Raw genomic sequence first — 27,084 nt, forward strand, 5'->3', positions numbered from 1 at the left:
TTTTAAATTTTTGTTTTTTTATCTTAATTAAATTATTCTATTGTTTTATTTACATATTTGGGATGAACAACTTTTGCATGCCTTAGTCAATATACTAGTGACCAACTATCATTAATTGATAGATCTATATGACAATTGAGATTAGATCAATATGTATCCTCTATGTATCCTCTATTTTATCTATTCAATGTAATATTTTTTATATGATCAATGAGACAATTAATTTAAAGAAAAGAATATTACATTGAATGACAAATTTTGTTCATAATTTGAAAGAAGGAATGATAATTGTGAAAATAAATAAGAGTTTATATAAAACTAGGACTTGAGGTATTGATATTACAAGTAAAATCATGATCCTAAATTTAATTTATATTAATTCAAAGTTGCATTGTTATATACTTTTGTTATCACTTTTATGTTATCGTTACGTTTTTTTTTTTTATCGCGAACCAACAATAATTTTCATTAGTCTATATAAATACGAGAATCTTATATATAACTTAACAAATTCATATACTAAGATAACTTTGTGCAACAGCCACCGCCACCACTTTATAAAACAGAACCATCTCGTGTTACGAAAATCACCGTTGGATCTTCACATTGAAGCTTGGCAATTGCTTTGCAACATCACCATCTCAACCTTCACTCCGTCGTCACAATGTTAGAACGATGCAAAGCTTTCGTTGCCTTGACTCCTAATCGAGCATAAATGAAAGTAGAAAAAATATAAGCATAGTATCTTCCTCCGAGAAAGAAAATGGAATCATAGCAAAAAGTTGACAAAAGCAAAATTGAAACTCAACCGAAAATAATTACTATTGATTTAAGCGTAACAAGTTCACGTCCACTAAAAATAAATTAAATATTAAATATAATTCTTATTTCAAAGTATATCTGATGGAAAATTTATTTAAACAGACTACCACACACATGGAGTATTATTTTTGTGAAACCAAAAAGTTAATTATTTTTTTTGTAAGCGATACGTTTTTTTGACTGTGTTGTACCATTGATGATCGTGTTGTTCCAGCACATTAAAACTATATGCAATTCGAATTTTATCTTTTCTCTCATTTATTTGATGTATATTTCGAGTCATTTCTCTTATTTATTTATATATTTTTTTAAAAAATATTGTCTCGTTAGAATTCGAGTAATCTTAATAATATATTAATGATGTAATTCTATAAGAGTTTCTATAATAGAGTAGATGTCGAAACAATTTGTAACTAATCTGTTTTATTTTTTATACAATTTAAAATAGTATCTCAATAATGTATTTGATTACTGAATCTTATTTTTAATCTCAATTCCTGACAGTGATTTTTGTACCAATATTCTGAGCACATTTTGACCATCTTTAATACAAACGTTAATGCTCTGTACCTATCCAATTTTAAAGTTTTCCAGCTTTCTCGTAGCCAAGTTCTGGTAGCTTTCAATGTCGTCCAACATTTTAACATTCTAAAAGACTTGGGCCCCAATTCAATTCAACACATGCTCCTTAATTCGTATGAGATTGAATAGTTCAAATTGATTTTTCAAATTATAATTAAATTAGTTCTTGAATTTTAAAATTAATAAATATATTATTAAAATTATAAAATGTCAATCAAAATAATCCTTTATTAATTTATAAAATTTAAGAACTAATTTATGAGATGATTACAATTTCATCCATCAATTTGCTTAATCACCAAAATTGTAGTAAAATCTCTCATCTACCCCATGGAGAACAATTAGGACAGGATTTCAACCTGCTCACAGCAAATTCATTCAATCTATATACCAAGTATATAAATAGCAAGAATATCCAAAATAAAATCATCTAAGGCCCTCATGATCTTTTCCCTTGTATATATGTGAACTTGATCCCTTCCTCTCATGGACCTTCCTAATAATATATTAAAATATTTTTTTCCTAGCCAGCTCACATGGTGCATACACATTAATTATTGATACCAATACGCCATCCTTACCCCACTTGCCATCAATGCAAACAAAGTAATTACCAACACTAATTTCCGAAACCATTAGATTCATATTTATTGAGGATATAGTAACGATAAGAGTGAAAAACAAAGAACATGTGTGATAATCATGACGAGACAATGTTAACAATGTGATTTCCTTAACAACAATTAACATTTTCTTTTATTTATGACAATATAGTAATTGATTTTTATTATTTAAATACTTTATTTTATGGAAATGAGAATATGTATCTTATATTAAAAATTTTATTTCATAGTTATTTTTAATCATTTTATACTATATTTAAATTTATTTACTTGATTTAAAACAATATATTATTAATTACTTTCATCATTGGATTATTTATCACATCAATTCTTATATCTCATTGAGACGTTGATATTAAATTATATAATAAAAAAATTTAAGCAATTAGAACCAAAATAAACTAAACAATTCAATACAAAATTTAGTTCATTAATTTAAGTATTTTAAAATCATTCTCACTAATGTAGTATATTTTCAAAGATTTAAATTATTCAACTAAACCTAATAGTATATATATAATTTATTATATATATGTCAAAATTATAAATTAAAATTCATATAGTTTAATTTTATAAATTATCTTATACAATATATTTGAATATTTCTTGCAAGAACCGTGTTATTACTATAATTAAAAAAATTAGTCAATATACTCCATATTGAAAAATATATATCAAAATATTCAACTTTTTTTTTTATGAAAGTTGCACGCTGTAATATGATTTTTTTTTCATGCAATATTCTAGGATGCGACCATCTATTACCTTCTAATTTTGTAATTTCTATTTTTATAAAAGAATAAGTGTTAATTTAATAAATAAAAATATTTAAAAAAACAAAATTATATCAATAAAATCAAACAAAATACATCTAATAAAAACAAATTAAACAAAATTTAATGCGGTTGATCGGTAGATGTGTCAAAATAAATAACTTGTTATATCTTTTTAACAACTTCCTCCTATTTTACAAATAAAATAACAATTTAATTCTATTTTGTTAACAATTCTCTTTTTATTTTCTATGAATTTAATAAATAACAAAAATAATAATAATAATATATTAATAAATTCAAACAAAATACATTAAATTTAAGATATAAAGTATATTAAAAAAATACATGAAATTTAAATTAAAAATATCCACTTAAATGTTATCTCATTCCACATCTAGGTTGTGCTCCAACAATATGATTAATAGTGCAGATACATACATGCAGATGTGAAACTCGAGGATATTTAGGTGAACATAATTAATTTAAATTTCGTATATTTTTTTCTTTAATTTAATGTATTTTGTTTGATTTTATTAATATAATTTAATTTTTTTATTATTGTTTTTATTTATTTATTAGATCGAAAGTTATTAAAATAATATAACACCTTATTTATTTTAACACATTTATTTAATCGTATTAACTTTAATTTTTTTTTCCTATTAGATATGTTTTGTATGATTTTATTATTATTATTTTATTTTTTAAATATTTTTATTTATATTCTTTTGTAAAAATAAAAAAATAAAAAATAATACATAGTCGCATTGCATATTTAGGTGATTGTAGGATGGGGATGTGATCTTTTAAGAGTATGAAGTATATTGGTTAATTTATAAAAGAAAAAGATATATATATATATAAATAATCCCAGTAAGAAAGGGCCAATAACTTTACTGTCACAAGAAAAGGCCAATAAATACAAAACTTATTCTTTTTCTTTTCTTTGTCAAAACTTCTAGAGGTGTTTATTTTTTTTAACTGGTCAATTTCTTTAGTTTTCAACATTCATTGTTTTATTTCACCTTTCTTTACTTACTGCTAATATAAGGGAGTTGTTTATTCAAAGCGTGGCTCGCGTGTGAATTATTTATAATATAACTTTTTCTAATAGTGAAGTACAATTATTGCGAAGCCAAAAATGTATTGTAACAAAAAAGCCAAAAATGTATTGTAACAAAAAAGCCAAAAATGTATTAATCAAAGGATCATACTTACGTGTCAGGACAAACCCTTATTTATGAATAGAAAATAGAATGTTGATTAGTTAGTATTTGTTTAACAAAACTTGCATATTATACGGATGTTTATACTATCAAATATAGATTCTATATAAGACTTGTGTCTTTTAGCCCCATTGCCCAGTTGCATTATATAGTTTAGTGAATGTTGCTGATGAATGTTTGGAAATCATCGTTCTCTTACGAACATATAATATTTTTTTCACGAATTTATAATGTTATTAGCTTTAAGTAGCTAGCGTACGTCTAAGTTTATAATTTATAATGTTTCTTTTTTTGTCTTTTTATCCTTAACATCTCATAGTTTAAGAAATAATTAATAATTATTATTTGCTGATATTATAAAATTGATTTATATGGTTAATTCATTGATTTCATACGGTCAATTAATTTTTTTTTAAAGGTTCTGCTTCTTCCACTTAAATTAGGAAAATATTGTATGTTTTTTAATTATTTTCTCTTCTCAACCCTTTCATCATAAATTGAAAGAATTTTTTTTGCCTTTGAAATCAATTTTTTTTCTTAAATAGTGTTAATAACACTTCTTAAAATCTATTTTTCCAACTTTCACTCTTCTATTGAATAGGTATCATTATTTTATGTGAGACTTTTTTTCAAATTGAAAGAAAGTGTTTATTAGTATTATCTTTTGCTTTTTCCTTCCCTAATACTCAAATACACGTCAATCAGCTGTTCCAAACATAAGGTGAAACTTCCATGACGATGAGAGAGGATAATATAATATAATTTAATTTAATTTGCCTTGATATATATTATTTGATTTGATCACATACTTCATTCACAAAGGGATGACTTGGCATTTTCTGATAAATAAAATTCATTTTAAAGAGTGTACAAAAATAAATGTAACTGTCAGTCTCAACTACCGTTTACTAAATTAAATTTATATATTATTTAATGAAATAAAGAATCTATATTTAAACTTAAGTTACAACTAGTGCAATAAAAACGTGTGACCATTGTGTCTGACGTTTGAGACAGATGAAACAATGTATTTTGGAGGATAAAGGACTTGCATAAAACAAATTGTACAGAGATGTTTTTTGAAGTTTAGGATAGTATTTTAATAAAATTATAATTTTTTAATGAAAATCTATTTTTATATATTCTAAAATAAAAAAATTAATTATTAAATTAATATATTTGATTTTGTGTAATATTTTTTATTAATTGATATTTAAATCAATTAATATAACATTTATTGAAATAATATTTATCCTAGATAAGTTTATATTATTTTTATATTTTAAAATATGAGACATTTTTACGGCAAAATATTTTTAGAAGCCTTTTTGTTAAGAAATTTTTTATTTAGCTTTACTTAGAGGTTTTATCCTTTTTTTAAGAGAGAATATTTAAAAATATTCTAAATCTTCAAAGTAATTCACAATCACGCACAAAAAACACTCATTTTTTTAAAGAAAATAGTAATCTCCTCTTTTTAGAAAAGAAAATGCTATTTTTTTATAGGTTGTCCCTGATCTTATTCTCAAATTCATTGTACATTAAATATCTATTTAACTTATTTAGCTAGACCCTACTTTATTGCTAGAAAATAGTACTCTTCATTCTTCAAAACCAAACAAACACTGACGCAACGATATCTAAAATTATATGTATTATTATAACTTTTTTTCCCGATGATGGGATTAAAATATCATCATTGTTGTAATAAACAAATGTTATCTTTGTCATTATCAGACATAGTAAATTAAGTCTCAAAACATCGAGGAGATTAAAAAGTCACATAATTAGGATTATTTAATTATATGTTTATGCAACCGAAAGCAGCTCACATGATTCATGCATTTCTTAAATCCACGTAACATCTTGTAATAGGGAAAAATACTTAAAGTATATGTTTATGCAACCAAGAACAGTTCACATGATTCACATTTCTTAGATGTACAAAGCTGTGACGGAATGCTACTTTCATCACGGTTACTTTTTTTATTGTTGTTAATTTACATAATAATACAAATAATAATAAATGTATGACTGGTAGACTCTATTTTCATCGTTAGAGTAAAAAATAAATAGTTATTTCATGATGATGTAGTATAGTAGATTCCATTTAATGAACTAACATTGAATTCACCGTTGGAAATACTCTAAATAAAAAAATATACGGTGACTTTCTATTTATCTTTTTTTATCAACATACTACTATATAAAATTAAGATGACAAATAGATTAATCCATTTCGTTTTACTCTGTCCTATCATCTTATTTTAAGATAAAAAATTATTAAAGACATCATAAAAAGTTAAATGATAATTTATTAATTATTTTAGCACGTGTAAAAATTATAAAACCACTATTTGAAAAGAAGAAGGAGAATAATAAAATTACATCTCGGTCACTGGGTCACATTAAGATAAAACAAAAGTGGTGCCATCAAACAATGGCAGAGAAATTATTGCACGTGATGAAAAGATGCTTACTAAGTTAGTGGTGGTACTATACTGTTATTTGTACGAAGAAAAAATAAGTGCATCTTTTATGGAGAGTTTTTATTTTGAGGAAATATTTTTTGGGAGTTTTGGCACATGTTTCATTTGAGACATCGATTAGTCCATAAATTTTTAATAATCTACTTGGTTACCCATTGGTAGTTTTAAATTATTCTACTTTCTGCAACTTCATTTTCTTACTACACTCATTGTTTGATAAAAATTTCAAAAGAGAAAAACTGTCCATAACTAAACTTTCTGAATGGCAAATGGGTATGAAGAAAAAATAATTAAACTTCATAAGCAAGATATTATGTCACTACATTTTGATTATATATAGATGAGAAAAATGAACAATTGATAGTATATATAAGATGATAAATAATAAATATGTTAGAATATTAGTAGTTATATATAGTTTTTCATCAATTATTAAAATTACTCACACTACTCTATATATTATTATTTTTTCCACTTTGATCATGAATGTGAAAGTGATATTTTAATTAGTAGAAATTTAGTATTATCTTAAAACCATTTTTTTTTTATCATTATCCAACAAAAAGGAAAGAACAAGCAGAAGAAAACAAACAAGAGCCTTGGCCTCAAGTGGACCATAGTATGAGAGAGTAATGTGCCAGATAAGGGTGGAGTAGATGAGCCCACACGCATAGAGGATCCTATCCATAGGATTTTTTCTCCACCATCCATTGGATGATTAATGCTAGTAGCATTCTTTAACTATATATATATATATATATATATATATATATATCAAATATATAGTTAATATTATTAATAATTGTTATAATTATATTAAGTGTGAAAATGAAATTTTTAAAATTTTTATCACTCCATATCTTAATTCACCAGTTTCAACCGGAATCGATTCAACACATCTGAAAGTTTAAAATGAATTAATATAATTGATGTATGTAATATTTTTTAATTAATTTAATATTATTGAGACAATATTAAATTTAGAATAAATTTATTTATTTTAATGTCAAAAATATTAAAATCTAATTTTTTTTAATAAGTAATTTTTTTTAGAGAAGATAAAATAAAAAATTTAGTTTTTCATAAAATCTTAAAGCGGTTGTTTTAGTGGTTTTCCACGATTTCAACCACTAAATTAACATTATATCTTAGATTTTTTTAATATATATTTTGCAATTTTATTTTCTCTTAATTTTACAAGAGATATTTACAGAATAAAATATCAGTACAAATTATTTTTTAAAATCGGTTCCACCAATATACCACTCTTCTCTTTAATTTTTTCTTCTTTAAATAAAGTCTCCCATTTTATTTTTTTTAGAAATGAAAAGGATGTTAACCTCTTTTAACAGGCTAAAAAACAATTCATGTGTAGAAGTTTTTGGATTTATCTGCCTAAACTTTTTCTAACTACTATTATGTCTGTCCTTTATCTTTGGTGATTATTTAAGTTTATTATTTTTTCTCAAAACTTTTGTTTTTCAAAGAAATTAAGATATAATTATTAATTATTTTTTGCTTTGTAACTTACAAAAACTACAATTATTTATTAAATAAATTTTGTTTTTACTAAATAAATCAAATGTAAAAAGATTGTTTTTGGCTTAATTTTAGTTTTCAGATAAATTGTACTTTAGTACTTCAAGATTTAAAGGAAGTAAATAAAGTATGAAAGATAATTATTTTTTTATTAAATTCAAATTTGAATTTTCTCAAATGACTCATCTTTAACAATTAAAGTTAAAAATAAATTTAATTAATTTTATTATTTTTTTTAATACGTGTATCCAAATATTTTTTTATTTATTTTACTAAATCATTCTTATATTTATTTTATTAATTAAGAAAGAATTTTTCAGAGAGGGTTCATTGAGAAAGCAAACAATGATTTTAATTTAATATCCATAGACCATTTTAAGCAGTGGTACCGATAAAACGGGTCGATCCATCCTGCCATCAATTCGCCTCAAAAATAGGTGAACAGCCCAATTTATATCGTTGGATTAAAATACTCATTAAATCCTCACCGTTCCCCACCCCTCAGTATGATAGCGGATTCACCTGTTAAAAAACTTTTCTTATATATTACAAAAATAATTACAGCATCAATATATCAGCTATAATAAATAAATAAATAAATAAGAGAAGATAATATTAACTTTATTATTGACACCAACATTATGCTAAAGTGACTGAAATATAGGAATACATTAAATGAAGGGAATCAATGAAACAAAAAAATGTCATTATTTTCATGAACAATAGTGAATTTGTGTTACATAAACTTTCTAAATAGTAATGATTTAACTTTTTTTAACAGGTTCAAAAGACCAACCTGTCTCCACCATTGCCTTATATTTTTATTGAATTAAATAAGACATACCAACTTAGATAATTATATTTAAAGTATTAATTTAATTTGTTTAAAATGATGGATTAAACAATTAGTCTAATGAACTCAATCCATTTTATCGATCACCTTTAATTTTAAGGAAAATATTTTACCAATGATCCATTGATCATGCGTAAATTTTCGTAATATGCTATATATTACTCATTATTATTGCTTGTTGTTACGAAATTCAGAAAACGTAACACCAACGAATCAAATCTTTCATTATAACAAACTTTGATACCAATATCTTCACCCAAGATCTTAAAAATAATAGATATATAAGATTTTTCATACATGAATTCAACATCATGTCTGCTCTTTGGTGATGGTTGTTCGATATAGCCACTCTTGTTTAGTTTGGTATTTTGTGCTGTCTTACTTGGCGTCACGTTTCGTCAACTTTGGATCTGTGTATTTTTCATAATTTAGTTTTATATATATTTTATTTTTCCGAAAAGAAATATAATTTAGAGATGGTTAAGAAAGGACATATATTTAATTTTTTATTTTCTACTAGAGAACCTATATATTTGTTATATTTATCACAAATTGCAAATAACATAACAAGTTCTATAACACAATTAAAAATAAAGTGTATATAAGTATTATAAAAAAAATTATTAATAATTTTTTTAATTTGTTTGCATATGTTATTATAATATTTATTAAAATTGATTAAATTAAAAAATTTAATATATAAATAACATATTATATTTAACTATTAATAATATTAAAATATATTAATTTTTTTATGACGGTGCATAAATTGTAAACATTATTTTATAGTTCTGAAAATGATCGATTTGGATCTATTATCTTTTTCCACGTCCAATTAGTTGCATGCAGGTCGATGGATAGTAATGAAAGTACATAAATGATAACACAGCACGTGATCGGCGAGAAAATGATAGCTCAGCTAAAAACATATAACACGATAGATTAGCATCAACCAGCACGCACCACACCACGATGCTCTCAATAATGAGTAATATAATTTTATCAACAAATAATAATAATAAATAAATAAAATCTAATCATCACCGATGCGACACATCGTGCTAGTTGTGTGCATGGTTCTATCCTCCATGACTCCGTTAATTTATACAAAAATTATTTTTTAGGTTCGATTTTATTTATTCCTCTCATCTCATAAATCAATGATGAGAAAAAGCACTAATTCAATAGGTATTTCACAGTGTTAAATTTACGGCGTCAATATTTTATGTTAAAATAATATAAATGTAATTTATAGCGTGTTATTTTTTCATGAAAAGTTATCAGTTGAGATCTCATTATCTAGGACTAATTAATTATTTAATGCATTTTTAAGTTTTAATTCAAGATATAAATGTCTAAATGATATATTTAGTTTCTAACGTCAAATAAAAAATTATATAAAAAAAAAAACTGACAAACCGCTGTTGCACCGAAGAATATAAATTTTCTAAAAATTCCTAAATCTCATTTTTAATTTTTATTCATATTTTTTTAATATAAAATAACATTAATTATTAAATTATAATTAATTTATTTATTAATTAATAATATAAAAATATTTTAATTTTTAATATATCATAAACTTAAGATAATATGCTGGTGTGCATATATAGGACCGCATATTTCGGTATTCTTTTTTTTTTTTATAATACTGATTTGATGTTGGAGATCAAAATCGACTGTCTCTGATTTTACATAGACTAAATTCAAACAAAAAAAATTTACAGATATTAAATTAAAAAAATAATATATTTACGAAGATCGAAGATATATTTAGATCTAGAAATAATGACAGAATAAATTAATATTAACTATTATTAATTTATATATGATAATATTATTTAATTTATTCTATCATGTGTTAAGTATATACATCACCATTACATAAATAAAAATAACATTGTAAAATAATTTTCTTTTTTCAAATCAACTTGTAATACTATTAAATATTACAAATGTAAATAAATACTAAAAAATATTAAATAAATAATTTGATATTTAAAAAAATATTCATTAACATTACTAAATAAACAATTTTAATAATATCACGAGTAACCAAATGATTCTATTTTATTTGTTAGATAAGATAAATAAAAATATCATACATATTATTTATATATATATATATATATATATATATATGGCAAAAGTATCCTTATAAAAAAGTTATATTTATATTTTAAATTGATATTCGTATTCATATTTTGAATAATAATTTATTATATTATATAAAATGATATTAAACTACTCTTATGATAAAATCATACATATTTTTTTAAAAACTAATTATTAATTAATTATTTTTGAATTTAATATTAAATTATACTATTTTTTACTATATTTTAATTTTTAATTTTTAATTTTTAAATTATATTTTATTTTATATAATTAATTGAGTAAATTAGTATTTTTACTCTATCATATTGATTTCTAATCCGACTCATATTCGTAATATGAATTTTAACTAGAGAAGTGATATAAGATAATATTGAGAATTAATTTATGTTATGGTTATTCATCATAATTAATTTTCTTTTAGCTTTTGTAATTATTTTTAATGCAACAAACTTGTGTTCATTTTATGTATTAATTATTACTAGTATAAATAAGAAAAATTGGCGCAAGTTTTTTATATAAAAATTTCCATAAATTTCTAATATGAAAAATATCATCATTTTTTTTTTACTTAGAAAAATGTAACCATACATTATAATGTGATGAATAAATGAAAAAATTCATTGAAGGTCAAAGGGTGAAGAAAGAGTTATATTTGTAGTGAACAAAAGAAAATGGGTATAACCATTTTGTATTTATAAGCAAAGCTGAGATATAATAAAAAAAATTAAAATTAAAATTGAAGAGAAAATTAATATGCTACATTTTTTTTATAAGTAAAATTTTATTAGTTACAGTTCAAAGGGTACATTAAATCCATTACAAACAATAGATGTTTTCATGAAGACAAGATATAAAACTATTCCACCAATAAGAGAAATCTAAATTTTTCCTTTTATCTACTTAAATAATAAACCATATCCAATAAGACCTTTTAATGTTATCAATCATTTCCATCATATTTGCCAATTTGCCACCTTCTTCAACAAAATGATATTCATTTCCCACCAAACGCAAAGAAAATTGAAGAAGGAAGATGTAGAAGTTGGACCCGTGTTCTTTATATTAGATTACTTTGATTTTTTTTGAATTAATATGTTATATGAAGTTTCTACCGTTATTTAATCTCTATTGAAAAACTCGTGAGACACAAAAAATACGTTATCTTTTTCTAATTAATTTTTCTATATATGCAAGAGTTAAAAATTGAATCATTGACTACTTATTTGATGATAACAAATCCCTTACCACTTGGACTAATTTAGTTACTACTTGAAATTTTAATTATGTCGTGAAGCGTGCCAAAGATCAAGTAGAAAATTAAATTTTAAATATTTATCTTATTGAATAATTGAAGATTTATCTTAATTTTTGCAGAAAATATTTTTTTATATTGTAGATAAAATAATTGGATTACTTAATAGAATACCTTTAGTATAGAAATTAGAAGATTTTGAATTTTTTTATGGTATTTAGAGATTGATTTCATTGTACACTATAAGCTTAAAATTATATTGTAAATATTTTGAAACTCATATGTAATATCATTGTTTTAAGATTTTTTTTGATAAATTTTATTTGACAAATTAAAAGTCAATAAAGATACTTTAACTATTAAATAAAAATTAAATTTTATGATATTGAGTTGTTTGAAAAAAAATACTTTATTTTTATATAAAAAAATTAACTTAATAATTTCCAAATACATGTCCATCTTATAAAATAATATTATATTTTCTAAATTAATTTTTTTTTTGTAATAAGATATCTTAAATAGCTATACCTAATATGGTTTTTGTAAAAAATTTCAATATTTTTATTCATGAAAAAGAAAAAAGTTTTCAATATTTTTATTATGAATGAAATTATTAATTGTTTTTACAATAAAAAGACAAATTACTACGAGGGCATCAATTTCTTAGTTTGCCTATATTGAAAAAATTAATTTGTTTAATCTTCTTCTCTCTTTGTTAACAGGAATTTTGTTAATTCTTCTTAATCATTCATGAGGTGAAAAATTTGATTAACCATTACTTATTTTACTTGGCTGGGCCAGCCTCTCTCGTTTTCCTCGTGGCTATAGATTTGAGATTTAAAAATAGTGAAATTCAACTCCTCTAACCAATACAGCAAATCTAAAAAGGACACTTACACGTGACGACGCACTTTGATAAAGTACAAACGATTTCCATTTTCTTCTTTTTCTTTATTTTTGATGGGACATAATATTTTATATCCTTTTATAAAAATTATTAAATATTGAATACTCGTACATCATTATTGTTTTCTCGTGTTTTCGACGGATAGTGATGTGGGTCGGCCGCGTGGTCTAATCTGTTTACCATGGTCCACCAATTTTTTTGGATACTTTTTTTTTTGTTGCAAAACTGACATGTTTATTTTGGTAGATAGATAAAGGCATGTTTCTTTATCTTTTTTTTTGGATTGAAGAGGATATAGTTTGTTCTTTCATTTCTAATACTATGTCGATTGGTCCATCCAAACTTACCTTTTTTTAGTTAGTATATATTGATGTAATATTTAGTAATAATTTTGTTGTCCCCGAGTTTGATTGATTTCTAGATCAATCCTTAATTTTTAAATTGGTTAATTTTAATTTGTATTTTAATTTTTTTTTTAAATATAAAGGGTGAAATAGGAGAAAAAAACTATCTTTAGAGAATTATTGAAGGATTTGTTGGATCTTTTGTATGATTCGGCTAGTGATGCCGTTTGACACGTAATCTAATTTAATATTTGAAAATAACTTTTATTTTAAAATAATTTTTTATTAAAATGATATTCATTTTAAAGCGGATAGAGTAATTTGAAAAGACTATTATGATGTTTTTCATTTAAATTTTTTCTTAATTTTTCGTAAAATAATTTAGCATAAAAGGTTAGCGTGGGTTCTTACATACTCCGCGCCCGTGCACCACATAAATGACCTGGTATAGTGGGTATTATCGGCGACGGTTTTGTTATTTTAAAGTCTTAGAGGTTCTTAATTAAAGACTGAAAAATTGTCAATTTTTAAGGTTTTATTACTCAAACTTCTCCACCATTGCTCCTATGCTTACTCCTAGGATCCATTTTCTAAGTTGAACCAGAATTCCAGAAACCATTAAGAAAAAACAACCAGCACCCTATAATCCAATATCCCATTTATCACCAGAAATAATTATTCGGGCACAACTCCAAATAAAAATATTTGGTCTACGCATAATTAAAATTTAACGTTAAAACTAATTTATTTTTCTTTTAATTTATTTTATATGTTCTAAATATTTTTAATTTTAAATTGTGTCTACGTAAAATTTGCTTGTTAATCAATATAATAAGTATACGATAATCTACGATGCAACAAATCTACAAATTTAATTTTATTGTTTTCCGAGAAAACTAACATACCAATAAATAAAAAAATTCAAGTTGGTTCAAAGGTGAGAACTTTGATGGAAAGTCCTCCCAAGCCTCATACAACATAACTCAGGGTATCTGATTTATTGATTTCAGAAGTTAAAGCACAGAAAGTTATTACTAAAATTATAAGAAGCAAAAAAGGACCTTAATGGCAATTTCTAATATTTCACATTATTTTTTAAAATTAAAAAAGACACCTAGTGAGGTATTTTGGGGGCAAAAATGTATGTTTGAAATAAACCGGGATTATTAGGTAAGGGTAAAAAATCCAACCATTCAAATTATTTTGTATTATATCCAAGTGTTATAATAGATGCTAAATGGATGAGAGATTTATTAGAGCCCTTACTTAAAACCCACCATAACACTTATATTAAATGGAGTATAGATTATAAAAATGAATATTTTAATAAATTAAAATTGAAATTTTTAGAGTGTATTTACTACAATTTTATGATATCAATTATTTAATATTGTCATATTATATAATATTATATAATATTATGTATCACTTCGTTTAAAATATATTAAATCGTAATTTTTTAATTAAAATCTATAAAAGCAACTAAAATTATTGAATTTTAAAATAGATGAATTTCGTTACTTGATAAAAATAGAAAAACCAAAACTGCAGTTAAATATTTTTAATACTGCATAATAAAATTTATTTTGTGAGACTCACATGTAAAAGGCTTCTTTTCAATTTGGGAACAAAAACTTATAAAACAAAAAAATTAAAGCAAATTAACCCAAATAACCATTTATGCAAGTAGTAAATTTTCCTTTATTAATTGCATTTGTATTCATTTAATAATGTCACTTTTTATTTAAGAATATTCATGTCATTTTAAAAATATATTTATTTTTTTCTTTTGTTCTTTTCATCTATTTTTTTAATACCAAACAAGTAAATAATTATATTGGTTTTTATTACTTTAAGGGAAAAAATCATCGGTATAGATAAAAGCATGTTTGATTCTGTTTAATTTTCAGAACTGTTCTAAAACACTTTATAAAAAAAGAATTATTTTAAGACAACTATAGAAAAACTGGTTTTTTTAAGTATGAAAAATTATTTTTCAAAAATAATTTTAAAAATAAGAAAACAAATTTTTTATTTCATCAATTTATTTTTGGAAAAAGTATAATTAATTTATGTTAAGAACGTGATTTTTTTAAGTTGATGGTGAATTATGGCAAGATTGCAAAAATAATGTAGAACATATTTTCTTTTTGGTATTATCATTATGTCATCATAGTAATCTGTATACCAACAACCAATTTGATATCAACAATCATAGTAAACTGTTGTTTTTGATTAAAAAAAATCATAGTAACTTTATAAATAAACAAGCGTCTTCCTAACAAATGTCTATAATTAAGTTTTTGTGTTGAAAAGAATAATAATTAAATTTTTAAAGATTGAATTATATAATTTTCAAAATAATAATTTTCAATTAAATTTTTTAACAACTGCTCTAAAAACAATTCATAATAAAATTATATGCCTCAATGAAATAATTTTATTATATTTCACTGCGCTATTATTATGCCCCACTTTTATTATTTTATTTTAAAAGTTGACATTTTCTTCGTCTTTTATGTTATTTGTTACTTTTCATAAACAAATTTTTATCAAGTGGTATTTTTATTATATTTGGGTGACTAAATTTTTAAAATTTTAATAAATAAAAAGAATATAATATTGTATTGAATATAAATTTTAAGTTATAAATTTATAAAAATATATTAACGATCAAACTCTTAACGTTTACTATAGAGATGTAGTACATCAAATTTTGATTGATATTTTTAATAATTAAAATTTTAAATTTTTTTTTCAAACATTAAATTTTTTAGAGTTTAATTGTTATCTTTTGTCAATGTAAAAAGTTTTATGATGTCAACACATAACAAACATCTATAATTGTGGCTTTTAAAGTAATTTTGATAAAAATGAAACTAGTTTATTAATATGATATTATGATTTAACTAATAGTGTAAAACAATTTTACATCATTGATACATACAAATTAAATTTAAATTTTCACACTTTATTAATACAACCTTCTTAATTATAAGGACAAAGATAATATATATAATTATTAAAATATATTTAAACACAACACATTGTTTAAGATACCAATATTGATATAGTGTTGATAAAAAATAATTGTTTGGTTTGAATATTATATAATCTATTTTAAAATTACGTGAAACTATATTTTAAATCAATAAAATAAATGTTGGATTCATTGATTTAGTTTAACTTGGACTCAAATCCATAATAAAATATCAAACTAATTTTTTGGTTAAATTATTACGATTGTTGAATAAGAGAAAGTGAGAGACATACTATGAAACCGTATGTTTGAACTACACAATGGAGTCGATTTTATATAGGGTCAAGACAATAAATACAAAAATAAAAAATGAGAGATATTATCCATATTTACATTATATGTAATAAATATAAAGATCATAAATATATTTTCAACACTCCACCTCAAGTTGGAGCATATAAATCATTGTTACATATATAACTGATTCGAGGACCTCTCAGGGACTTAGTGAATACATATATCAATTGATCATTGGAATTAACAAAGCTAGTGGTGATGTCGTCCGATTAGATCTTCTTCGTTACAAAGTAACAATTTATTTCAATATTCTTGGTCCTCTCATGAAAAATCGGATTAGAGACAATGTACAATGTGGCTTGATTATCACATATTAATGTCATTTGTGTTAACTCTTCAAATTAACACTCTTTGAGTAACTGTTTCAACCAAATGAGCTCACAAGTCACTAATATCATAACCATGTATTTAGCTTCAGCGCTAGATTTTGCAACTACACTTTGTTTCTTACTCTTCCAAGATATTAAGTTTCCTCCAACAAGTACACAGTATCCAGAAGTGGATCGCCTATCAATGGGTGAGTATGCCCAATCAACATCTGAATAACTGACGACTCTTCATCATATGCTTATTTTTAATTGTTTTTAGTCTTATTTATCTTTTATTCATTAGTTAATTTAAGGATTTATTTGATATATTTTGTTAATTTTATTTCTTTGCTTTAATGAGATGTTTATGTTCTTATTTCCTTGATTAAGTAGAGATTTTTCGGAGTTTTGAGTTGTTACTATATTTTAATGCAGTGCTGAATTGTGAGAAATCAACATGACCTAGGTGGTTTACACTTTTTCTTCAAGGTCACCATGAAAAAAATTATTTTTAATGTCAAGTTAGGGCATAAACCAATGTCTGATAGATGCAATAGAGAGAAGTAGTCTAACATAGGCCATCTTAACCACATGGGAGAAAGTATCACTGTAATGGAGGCTAAAAATTTGAGTGTACCATTTTGTCACCAACGAGCTTTAAAATGATCAATCTTACCATCAAGACCCATTTTCATTGTATAAAGCCAACGATATCCTACTAAAGACTTCCCATATGGTAAAGGAACCAATTCACAGGTACCACTACTCTGAAGTGCACACATCTCGTCAATCGTTGCTTGTCTCCACTCTGGGTGAAATAAAGCTTCAACTGGAGGTTTAGGAATAAAAACTGAAGTCAAGGAAGAGAAAAAAGTATAATGCAAAGGAGAAATATGACAATAACTCAAACTAATGTAATGGGAGGATGAATTATGAGTAGGACGTATACCTTTATGAATAACAATAGGAATATCAAGGGTCAAATCCGATAAAAGAGGAAGTGGCGGCGAATGAGTGACTGGAATGACCTCAATATCAAGAACATGTGTAGGGACATGTACAACCAATGATGGTTATCGATGACGATATGTATGAAAAGGTTGTACAATGGGAGGATCCACAAGAGGAGTCTCAAGTGGGACAGCGGGAGGGGCCACTATGTAAGACATGAGCTTCCCTGATCATGTTTTTGATTTAATTCCCAAACATACAGTAAATATAAAATATTTGATTGATCTAATGATTTGAATGGAGAAACATTTCAGGCAAACAAGCAGACACAATACACCTGGAACAAAAGCTTGCAACTCAAGGAGTCAACCAAAGTTGGAGGATATGCTTGAGAAAGATGCAATTATATGTTGTGTAATTAGGTGTCATAGTAGTTAGGTTGTTAGACTAATCACTATGGTCTCATGCTTAAGTATTTGCCAATGAATATAAATCAATCAACAAACAAGTCAATTGATGAATCAATTGATAAATCGATTGTCTGACTCAGAACAAGTGTTTGCACTGCACCAATCGATTGGGAAATCGATTAGGTTAAGATTTTTAGTGAAACCTGAGTTTTGGGACAAATTCAATCCATTGGACAATCGATTGGGCAATCAATTCATTAATCGATTATGCATATCACAGAAACAACCATGTTTAGAATCAATCGATTGTGCCAAAGTTTTTAAAATCAGGAATAAGTTCTGAGATGCAATAAATTGATTGAGACATCAATTGATTGAGATTTATTAAACTCCAAGGTTGAGGCAATCAATTAGGCAATCGATTGCAGATTAATCATTTATCAGAACAACTTTGATCAAATCGATTGACACATAGATTTTGTCAAAATAGCTGATGTTCTATAACAAGCACAGTCGATTGGCAAATCGATTGACGTTTATGGCTGAGTCATTTTGATTAGCACAATCGATTGACGAATTGATTGAAGCTATGTTTTGAGTTACAGAAAGGTTTCAGCTCATTGTCAAATCGATTATGACTGTGATTATGAAGTCGACTGAGGAATCGATTGTTTTGATCTCGTTGTTGGAACAAAACACCTATAATCGATTACTCAATCGATTTGGATAAAATCATAGTATCAGTTCTGATTGATGTATTAAAGGAATCGATTGGCAAATCGATTCATGCTTATATGATCAAGATTCAAGAAAAACAAGGCACGCGAAAATCGATTAGGCAATCGATTGAAGCATTACAAAATCGATTAGGCAATCGATTGGCCTGGTGTTTTTCAGAATATATATAAGCTGATTCAATCACTTTTAAAAATAACTTTGATAAATCTTTTCACAACCTTTGATCATCTTTGAATACCTTTGAAAAACACTTTGAGAGAAAAGTTTTACAACACACAAAATATCCACTGGCTAAAAACATTTTGTGTGAGATACTTTAGTGATTGAGTCAAAGTCTTGATATTCTTTAATTCTTTGAAGAAAACAATTTTCTGTAAATTGAAAGGTTTGGAAATCCAGTAAGGAAACTGACAGTTATCTTTGTTGATGTGAGATCATTAAGAAGAGGCTTTACCTAGATCTTGTGGAGTTAGGTGATTAACTACAAGGATTAGGTGGGATAGAAACAAGAGTGAAGTGAGTTAGATAGATAGGCTTCAAGGAAGCTGAACAATCTGTAAAAGGTTCTCAATTCATTCTATTGGGAAAAGGCTGAAATCTTGTTGGATTTCAGGACTGGATGTAGGCTATCTATTGATAGCTGAACCAGGATAAATCGTGGTGAAATTGTTTCTTATCCCTACTCTTTTAGATATTACATAAATGCATATTCTTGAATGTATGAATTAATGATTTTATATCTTGTTTAACATTCTGAATTAAGCATTGTTTCTTGTCTCTTATATTGATAACATTTGCAAACTGTTTCGATTATTGCTCCTGAATATATTCCGCTGTGATTCTTTGATAATTTGTTTAATAACTCTCATATCTTTAGACTAACAGAGGCCATCATTAATAACACACTACAGGTGTCTCAGGTGGGACATACGTAATAGGCTCTAGTGGTAAAAGAGAAGGTGAAATAGACACTGGTAGGCCCATAAAAATAGTTGCAGACAAAGGATCAAGAAACGACTCATAGTATGTACCAGACTCAAAAAATGTGACATCAGCTGATATTAGACATCATTGAAAATACGGAGAATAACAATGATAAACTTTTTGGGATCGATGATAACTAAGAAAGATACATTTTAGCGATCGAGTTGAAAGTTTGTCAAGGCTAGGAGTGAGATTGTGAACAAAACATGTAGACCCGAAGACACGAGGAGGAAGTGATTGAAGAGGGGTACGAGGGAAAAGGATCGAGTGAGGGACTTTGTTATCAAGAACAGACGAAAGCATACGATTTATAAGATATCACGTCGTGAGAACAACATCGCCCCAAAAGCAAGATGATACATTACCATGGAGAGTACAAGTGGTTTCAATAAGATGCTGATTTATTTGTCGGCTACCCCATTTTGTTGAGGTGTTTGAGCATATGATGTTTGATGAAAAATGCCGTTAGAAGTCATAAAATTTTGAAATTGATGGGACAAATATTCACACGTGCATTATCACTACACAAAGTGCAAATGAATACACCAAATTGAGTTTTGATTTCCTTATAAAATTGTTGAAAAATAGAAAATAATTCAGACCTATTTTTCATTAAAAATAACCACGTATAATAGGAAAAATCATTGATAAAGGTAACAAAATATCTAGACTCAAGAGTGAAAATAATACGAGAAAAACCCCAAACATCTGAGTGAACTAAAGCAAACGGGAACGAAGTTCGTTTATTAGGTCGATTAGGGAATTGATTACAAGTGTGGTTCCCTAACCGACATGACTCACAACTTTAGCTAGATAATTTGGTTAAATTAGGTACTTACTGTTGAAGTTTGGGAAAACTCGGATGACTTAATTGAGCCTGAATAATAAGAGGAAAATATGTGGTAGGGCATGTCGTTGATGAGTTTGAGAGTTAATAAAAGCCATTAGACTCACATCCGACACCAATTTGTCGTTCTAATATTCGATCTTGCAAAGTAACATTGTAATGAGTAAATGTGACAACACATTCATGAGAACGAGTCAATCGACTGATAAAAATTAAATTAAATGGACATCAAGGCACATAAAGGACATATGTAACTAACATAATAGGGAGGATTTGGATAGTGACAATCCTTTGTGAGAGAGGAGAAAAATGCTTTATTACCAGTAATGTGGTCAGATGTACTAGAATAAAGAATCCATGGGCTATGAGAAGGTGAGATACAAACAAGTGAATTACCACTTTGTGCGATCGAAATAGTGAAACTCGAGTTCTAAAAATACTCAACCCACCGAAGAAAATCTTCATAAGTAGCCATAATCAATAAGTAATTACCTAAAACCAACAACGAAACAGTGGAGGAAGAGACAATTTTTGTTCCCGAAGAACAATACTGCGGGCGATGAACAGTGCCCACGACGAACAATACTGCGATTGATTTGCTGAAAAATAAACAAACAGTGAAAAAGAATGAGTAAACTGGAATTGGGACGCGGTTTACCGAAAAAGAATCTCACCGAAGGACAGTGGGTCCCGAGGTAATCATGATATAGAGTTGTCTCTATTAATAAGCTCTATAAACCATGTTGAATAAGAGAAAATGAGAGACATATGGTGTAACCTTGTGTTTGAACTACACAATGGAGTCAATTTTATATAGGCTCAAGACTTTAAATACAAAAATAAATATGAGAGATATTATCCTATTTACATGATATGTAATAAATATAAAGATTATAAATATATTTTCAACAACGATCATAGGATCATTTGATTTGAATTTTATATCTCTAGATAAAACTCACAACTCAAATATTTGAAATTTAGGTTAGAAAATTTATTTTATTTTTATAATTATACTAGTTATTTTTGTAATTTGTTTTTATGAATCATTTCCTCTGATTTTTTTTTTTATATTAGACATCTAAATTATAATTTGATATGTATTTGTTTTCAGGACGTCTTAAAGACTTTGGAGGCCCGATTCTAATATTAAAAATTGAACCTAATAAGAAAAAGTGCAGTTTTAATAAATAAAAAATTTGGTAAAATAAATTTCCATCCATATACACTTAGCAATTTACATGATATATTGATGATCTACATGATTCACTGAGGATTTACACGTACCAATCTACATGATGCATGTTATTTGGTTAGATTAATTCATGCACAAATATCATGTCACATTCACATATTAGTCTCAAACATATATTTCAACAATGATAACTCAACAACTCCAAGTTTACTCATAAAAACAATTTTAGTTGTAAAATCTATCAGTTATAGAACCAAAAATTATAACAACATTAGAGGGTCCAACAAGGTGCGGTCCAGGGTCAACGAGATGCACATAGGGATCATATGGATGAAGCAACTAGTGCCACAAGAGCATTGAACGGATTTCATCGACAAGATCCTCCTAAATTCAAAGGGGAGCATGACCCCGACAAGGCCGATCTTTGGCTGCAAGAAATCGATAAGATCTCTGAGATCCTACACTGCTCTGACAATGCGAAATTGGAGTATGCGACCTATTTAATGATTGGTGAAGCTGAATATTGGTGGCGAGGTGCGAAGAAATTGATGGAGACAAATCATGTAGAGCTGACCTGGGAGGCTTTCAGGAATAAGTTCCTATACAAATACTTCCCGAAAAGTGCTAAGGCTAAGAAGGAGGCCCAATTTCTGAAGTTGTATTCAGGGAATCTCACCATAGCGGAATATGCGGCAAAGTTAGAGTCCCTAGCAAAGCATTTTCGATATTTCCTAAATCAGATAGATGAAGAATACATGTGTGAGTGGTTCGAAATCGGGATTAGGTATGAGATTAAGGAGTTAGTGGGGCCCTTGGAGATACGCCAATATCAAGTACTGGTGGAGAAATGAAAGAAAGTGGACCAGATGAAACAGAGCTGCCTGAATAAGGGTGCTGTAGGTGGACACATCAAACCTCGTGTAGAGATTTAAATCCATCCATATCATGAGATCCATGAGCTTGGCCTCTAAATGTTAATATTAGACACAGGGGCATAACGACCAACAAAACAGGGAAGACAATATCAACAAAACAAGCCGTATGTGCGACCACTGGGGAATGCTAGAGATCAACCTATACCTCAAAATGGGGAATGTCAAGCGCCAAAAACTCCAAGTCAGAACCAGGTGTACCCTCTTAGGTGTTTTCGCTGCAACAACGAAGGACACAAGATATTTGAGTGTACAATCAAACACAGGGTTTGTTACATCTGTCAGAAACCATACCATTTTTCAAATGAATGCCCTGAACGAAAGGACGATAGAGCTATCAACTGATACAATAGCAACGATAGTGTTGCACGCCATACTACCAAGGCTCGTGTCTACCATATCAATGGAGAGGAAGCCCCATCTTCCTCTGAACTTATCCAAGGTGAGTGTTTAATTGCTAGAAAATCACTTAATGTATATGTACATGACCTATTTCTTTTTCCCCATATAGAATGTCTATATCGGGATTGTCAGAGTTGAAAAATCCGTTGGAGGACCTTTTATTTAAACAATTCATACGACCGAGTGTCTCACCTTGGGAAACATTGGTGATCCTAGTGAAGAAGAAGGATGTAAGGTCCATACTTTGTGTCGATTACCGTCATCTTAACAAAGTCACCATGAAAAATAGGTATCCCTTGCCAAGCATTGATGACTTAATGTACCAACTCAAAAGAGCAATCATATTTTCAAAGATTGATATGAAATCGAGGTACCATCAGATTCGGGTGAAGGAAAAAGACATTCCTAAAGCAACATTCAGAACTTGTTATGGACACTTTGAGTATTTGGTGATGCCTTTTGGTGTCACTAATGCACCAACTAATCTCATGGATTACATGAATAATATATTTCACCCCTTCTTAGATAAATTTGTGGTGGTCTTCATTGATGACATATTGATCTATACTAAGAGCCGAGAGGAACATGAAGTGCACCTACGTTAAATTTTGCAAGTCTTGAAGGATAAGCGATTGTATGCTAATTTGTGGAAACGTGAATTCTAGTTGGAGGAGGTGAAGTTCTTGGGACATGTCATTTCAAGGAAAGGTATCGTTGTCGACCCAATTAAAGTACAAGCCGTGGTGGCATGGAAACAACCACAGACCGTCACATAGATAGAAGTTTTATGTGTTTGGCTGGATACTATAGAAGATTCATTGAGGGTTTTGCCAAGATTGCAGCGCCTTTGACATAACTCACAAGGAAGAATCATGTATATGCATGGACGAAGGAATGTGAGAAGAGTTTTCAGTTGATGAAAGAGAAACTAACTACATCATTGGTGTTGGTATTGCCACAACCAGAAGAACCATATGAAGTTTATTGTGATGCTTCTTTACAAGGGTTGCGTTGTGTACTTATGCAGAACAAACAAGTGGTAGCATATGCCTCAAGGCAGTTGAAGGTGCATGAGAAGCTTTATCCGACACATGACATGGAGTTGGCTGTAATAGTTTTTGCACTAATGATTTGGAGGCACTATTTGTATGGGTGCAATTTTGATGTATACAATGATCATACAAATTTGAAATATTTGTTCGACCAGAAGAAGCTTAATATTCGACAACGGAGATGGATGAAGTTCGTCAAGGATTATGAGTTCACGTCACACTACCACCCAGGAAAAGAAAACGTGGTGGCTGATGCCTTGAGCAGAAAGCGAGCCCATTTGTCATCCATAACATTGAAAAGATTAGAGTTGTTAGAGAGTTTTCAAGGCTTAGATCTTAATTTGGATTCCTTATCGGGAAAATACAATGTGGAATGATCATCATAGATAATAAATTGATGAATGAGATAAAAGCCCTTCAAGCCACCGATGAGGCTATTCAAGGGAGACGAAAATTGGTGGAGACTGGTAAGGCTCCCGAATTTGAAATGGGTCCAGATAACATTTTGTGGTGTAATAAACGTATTTGTGTGCCCGATAATGCAAAGTTGAGAAAGACTACTATGGATGAGGCCCACAAGAGCAAATTGAGTGTTCACCCGGGTACTACAAAAATGTATAAAGACCTAAAGCAGAGATTTTGGTGGCCAGGAATGAAGAAACAAGTGGCAGAATATGTGGCGTCTTGCCTGACTTGCCAAAAGGCTAAGGTTGAACACCGAAAACCTGTTGGATTGTTGCAATCATTAGATGTACCAATGTGGAAATGGAATAATATATCTATGGACTTTATGATGGCATTACCTAAGACTCAGAAGAAATTTGACTCCGTTTAGGTGATTATTGACAGGCTCACAAAATCCGCCCATTTCATACCTATAAGAACTACTTACAAATGTGTCTAAGCTTGCAGAGATTTATGTTGCTGATATTGTTAGATTACACGGGATACCATCTAACATTGTGTCTGATAGAGATCCAAAGTTCACTTCTCGTTTGTGGGAAGCATTGCATGAGGCATTGGGTACTAAATTGAGATTGAGTTCCGCATACTACCCTTAAACCGATGGTCAAACTGAAAAGACTATTTAGACATTATAGGATTTGCTAAGAGATTGTGCATTAGATAACCGAGGAAGTTGGGATAATCTATTGCCTCTTGTTGAATTTACCTATAACAATAGCTATCATGCAAGCATCAGGATGGCACCGTACGAGGCTTTGTATGAGCTCAAGTGCCAAACTCCCATGTGTTGGTATCAGGATGGTGAAAACTTGATCGTAGAGCCAGAATTGGTGCAACAGACTACAGAGAAGGTGCATCAGATCAAAGAGCGGATGAAAACTGAACATAGCAAGTAGAAGAGTTATGTTGATCAACATGAGAGACCTTTGGATTTTTAGGAGGATGAACATATATTCTTAAGAGTGATGCCTACTACTGGAGTTGGTAGGGCATTGAAGTCTACGAAGCTTACTCCAAAGATTATTGGACCATACCAAATTCTTTGATGTGTGGGTCTAGTGGCTTATCAGATTGCTTTACCACCGAATTTGACCAATTTACATGATATGTTCCATGTATCACAATTGAGGAAGTACATGGAAAATCCATCACATATTATCGCGCCAAATGATATTCAATTGAGGAAAAATCTTTCCTTCAAGGTCCCATCGATAAGCATCACAGACAGAACTACCAAACATTTGAGGGGAAATGAGATTCCCTTGGTTAAGGTGATTTGAAACCAGACTTTTGCGGATGCTACTTTGGAGTTGGAGGAGAATGTGAGGGAGCTTTACCCAAACCTTCTAGATACCTCTTATTTTCGAGGACGAAACTATTTTAAGGGAGTAAGTATTGTAACACTCTTTATTTTAATTAATTAATTTAAAACTCTTAGTTTTGTTTATTCTTTTTGATTAATTTAGTGTGACGATAGTAAGATAATTATTCTTTGGATGTTTAATTATTTGATGAAGTATTTTTATATTAATTAATTATTGAGATTTTTATTATTAACTAATTAAAACTCGTAGAATATTTGTCTTAGAATGAATGACCAAGTCAATTTTGACTAAGTCAAAATTGAATCACCCACACTACTACTTTTGATAACTATATTTTATTTTTAATAGCATTTAGTTTATAGAACCGTGCATTTTCTCCCTTGTGTCCATTCAAATGTGTAACTAGCAAGAATAAATACATGAATGTTTATTAATTCTTAACGGTTGGTCATTGAATGATACTATTCTAATTGAATTCGTTATTCATGTGTGCAATTAATCTCAATGAAGAGAATCATTCCATCTCTTTGATCAGCTCCACGCCTCCTCTATTAGTCGCATACACCTCTCCTTCGTAGGACATAGTTAAACTTACAGTAGAGAAAAA

At 27.7% G+C, this 27,084-nt stretch overlaps 1 protein-coding gene across 1 annotated transcript; it reads left to right on the forward strand.

Moving 5' to 3' along the window:
• The first annotated feature begins 22,627 nt into the window (after positions 1-22,627).
• Positions 22,628-24,411, forward strand: LOC105852583 (uncharacterized). Its single transcript, XM_012718614.1, has 3 exons — positions 22,628-23,134; positions 23,286-23,675; positions 24,301-24,411. Exons 1-3 carry the CDS (start codon positions 22,628-22,630, stop codon positions 24,409-24,411), a joined length of 1,008 nt encoding a protein of 335 aa, XP_012574068.1.
• Positions 24,412-27,084: the final 2,673 nt, after the last annotated feature.

The sequence above is a fragment of the Cicer arietinum genome, chromosome 7, assembly GCF_000331145.2.
Source record: "Cicer arietinum cultivar CDC Frontier isolate Library 1 chromosome 7, Cicar.CDCFrontier_v2.0, whole genome shotgun sequence".
NCBI lineage: Eukaryota > Viridiplantae > Streptophyta > Magnoliopsida > Fabales > Fabaceae > Cicer > Cicer arietinum.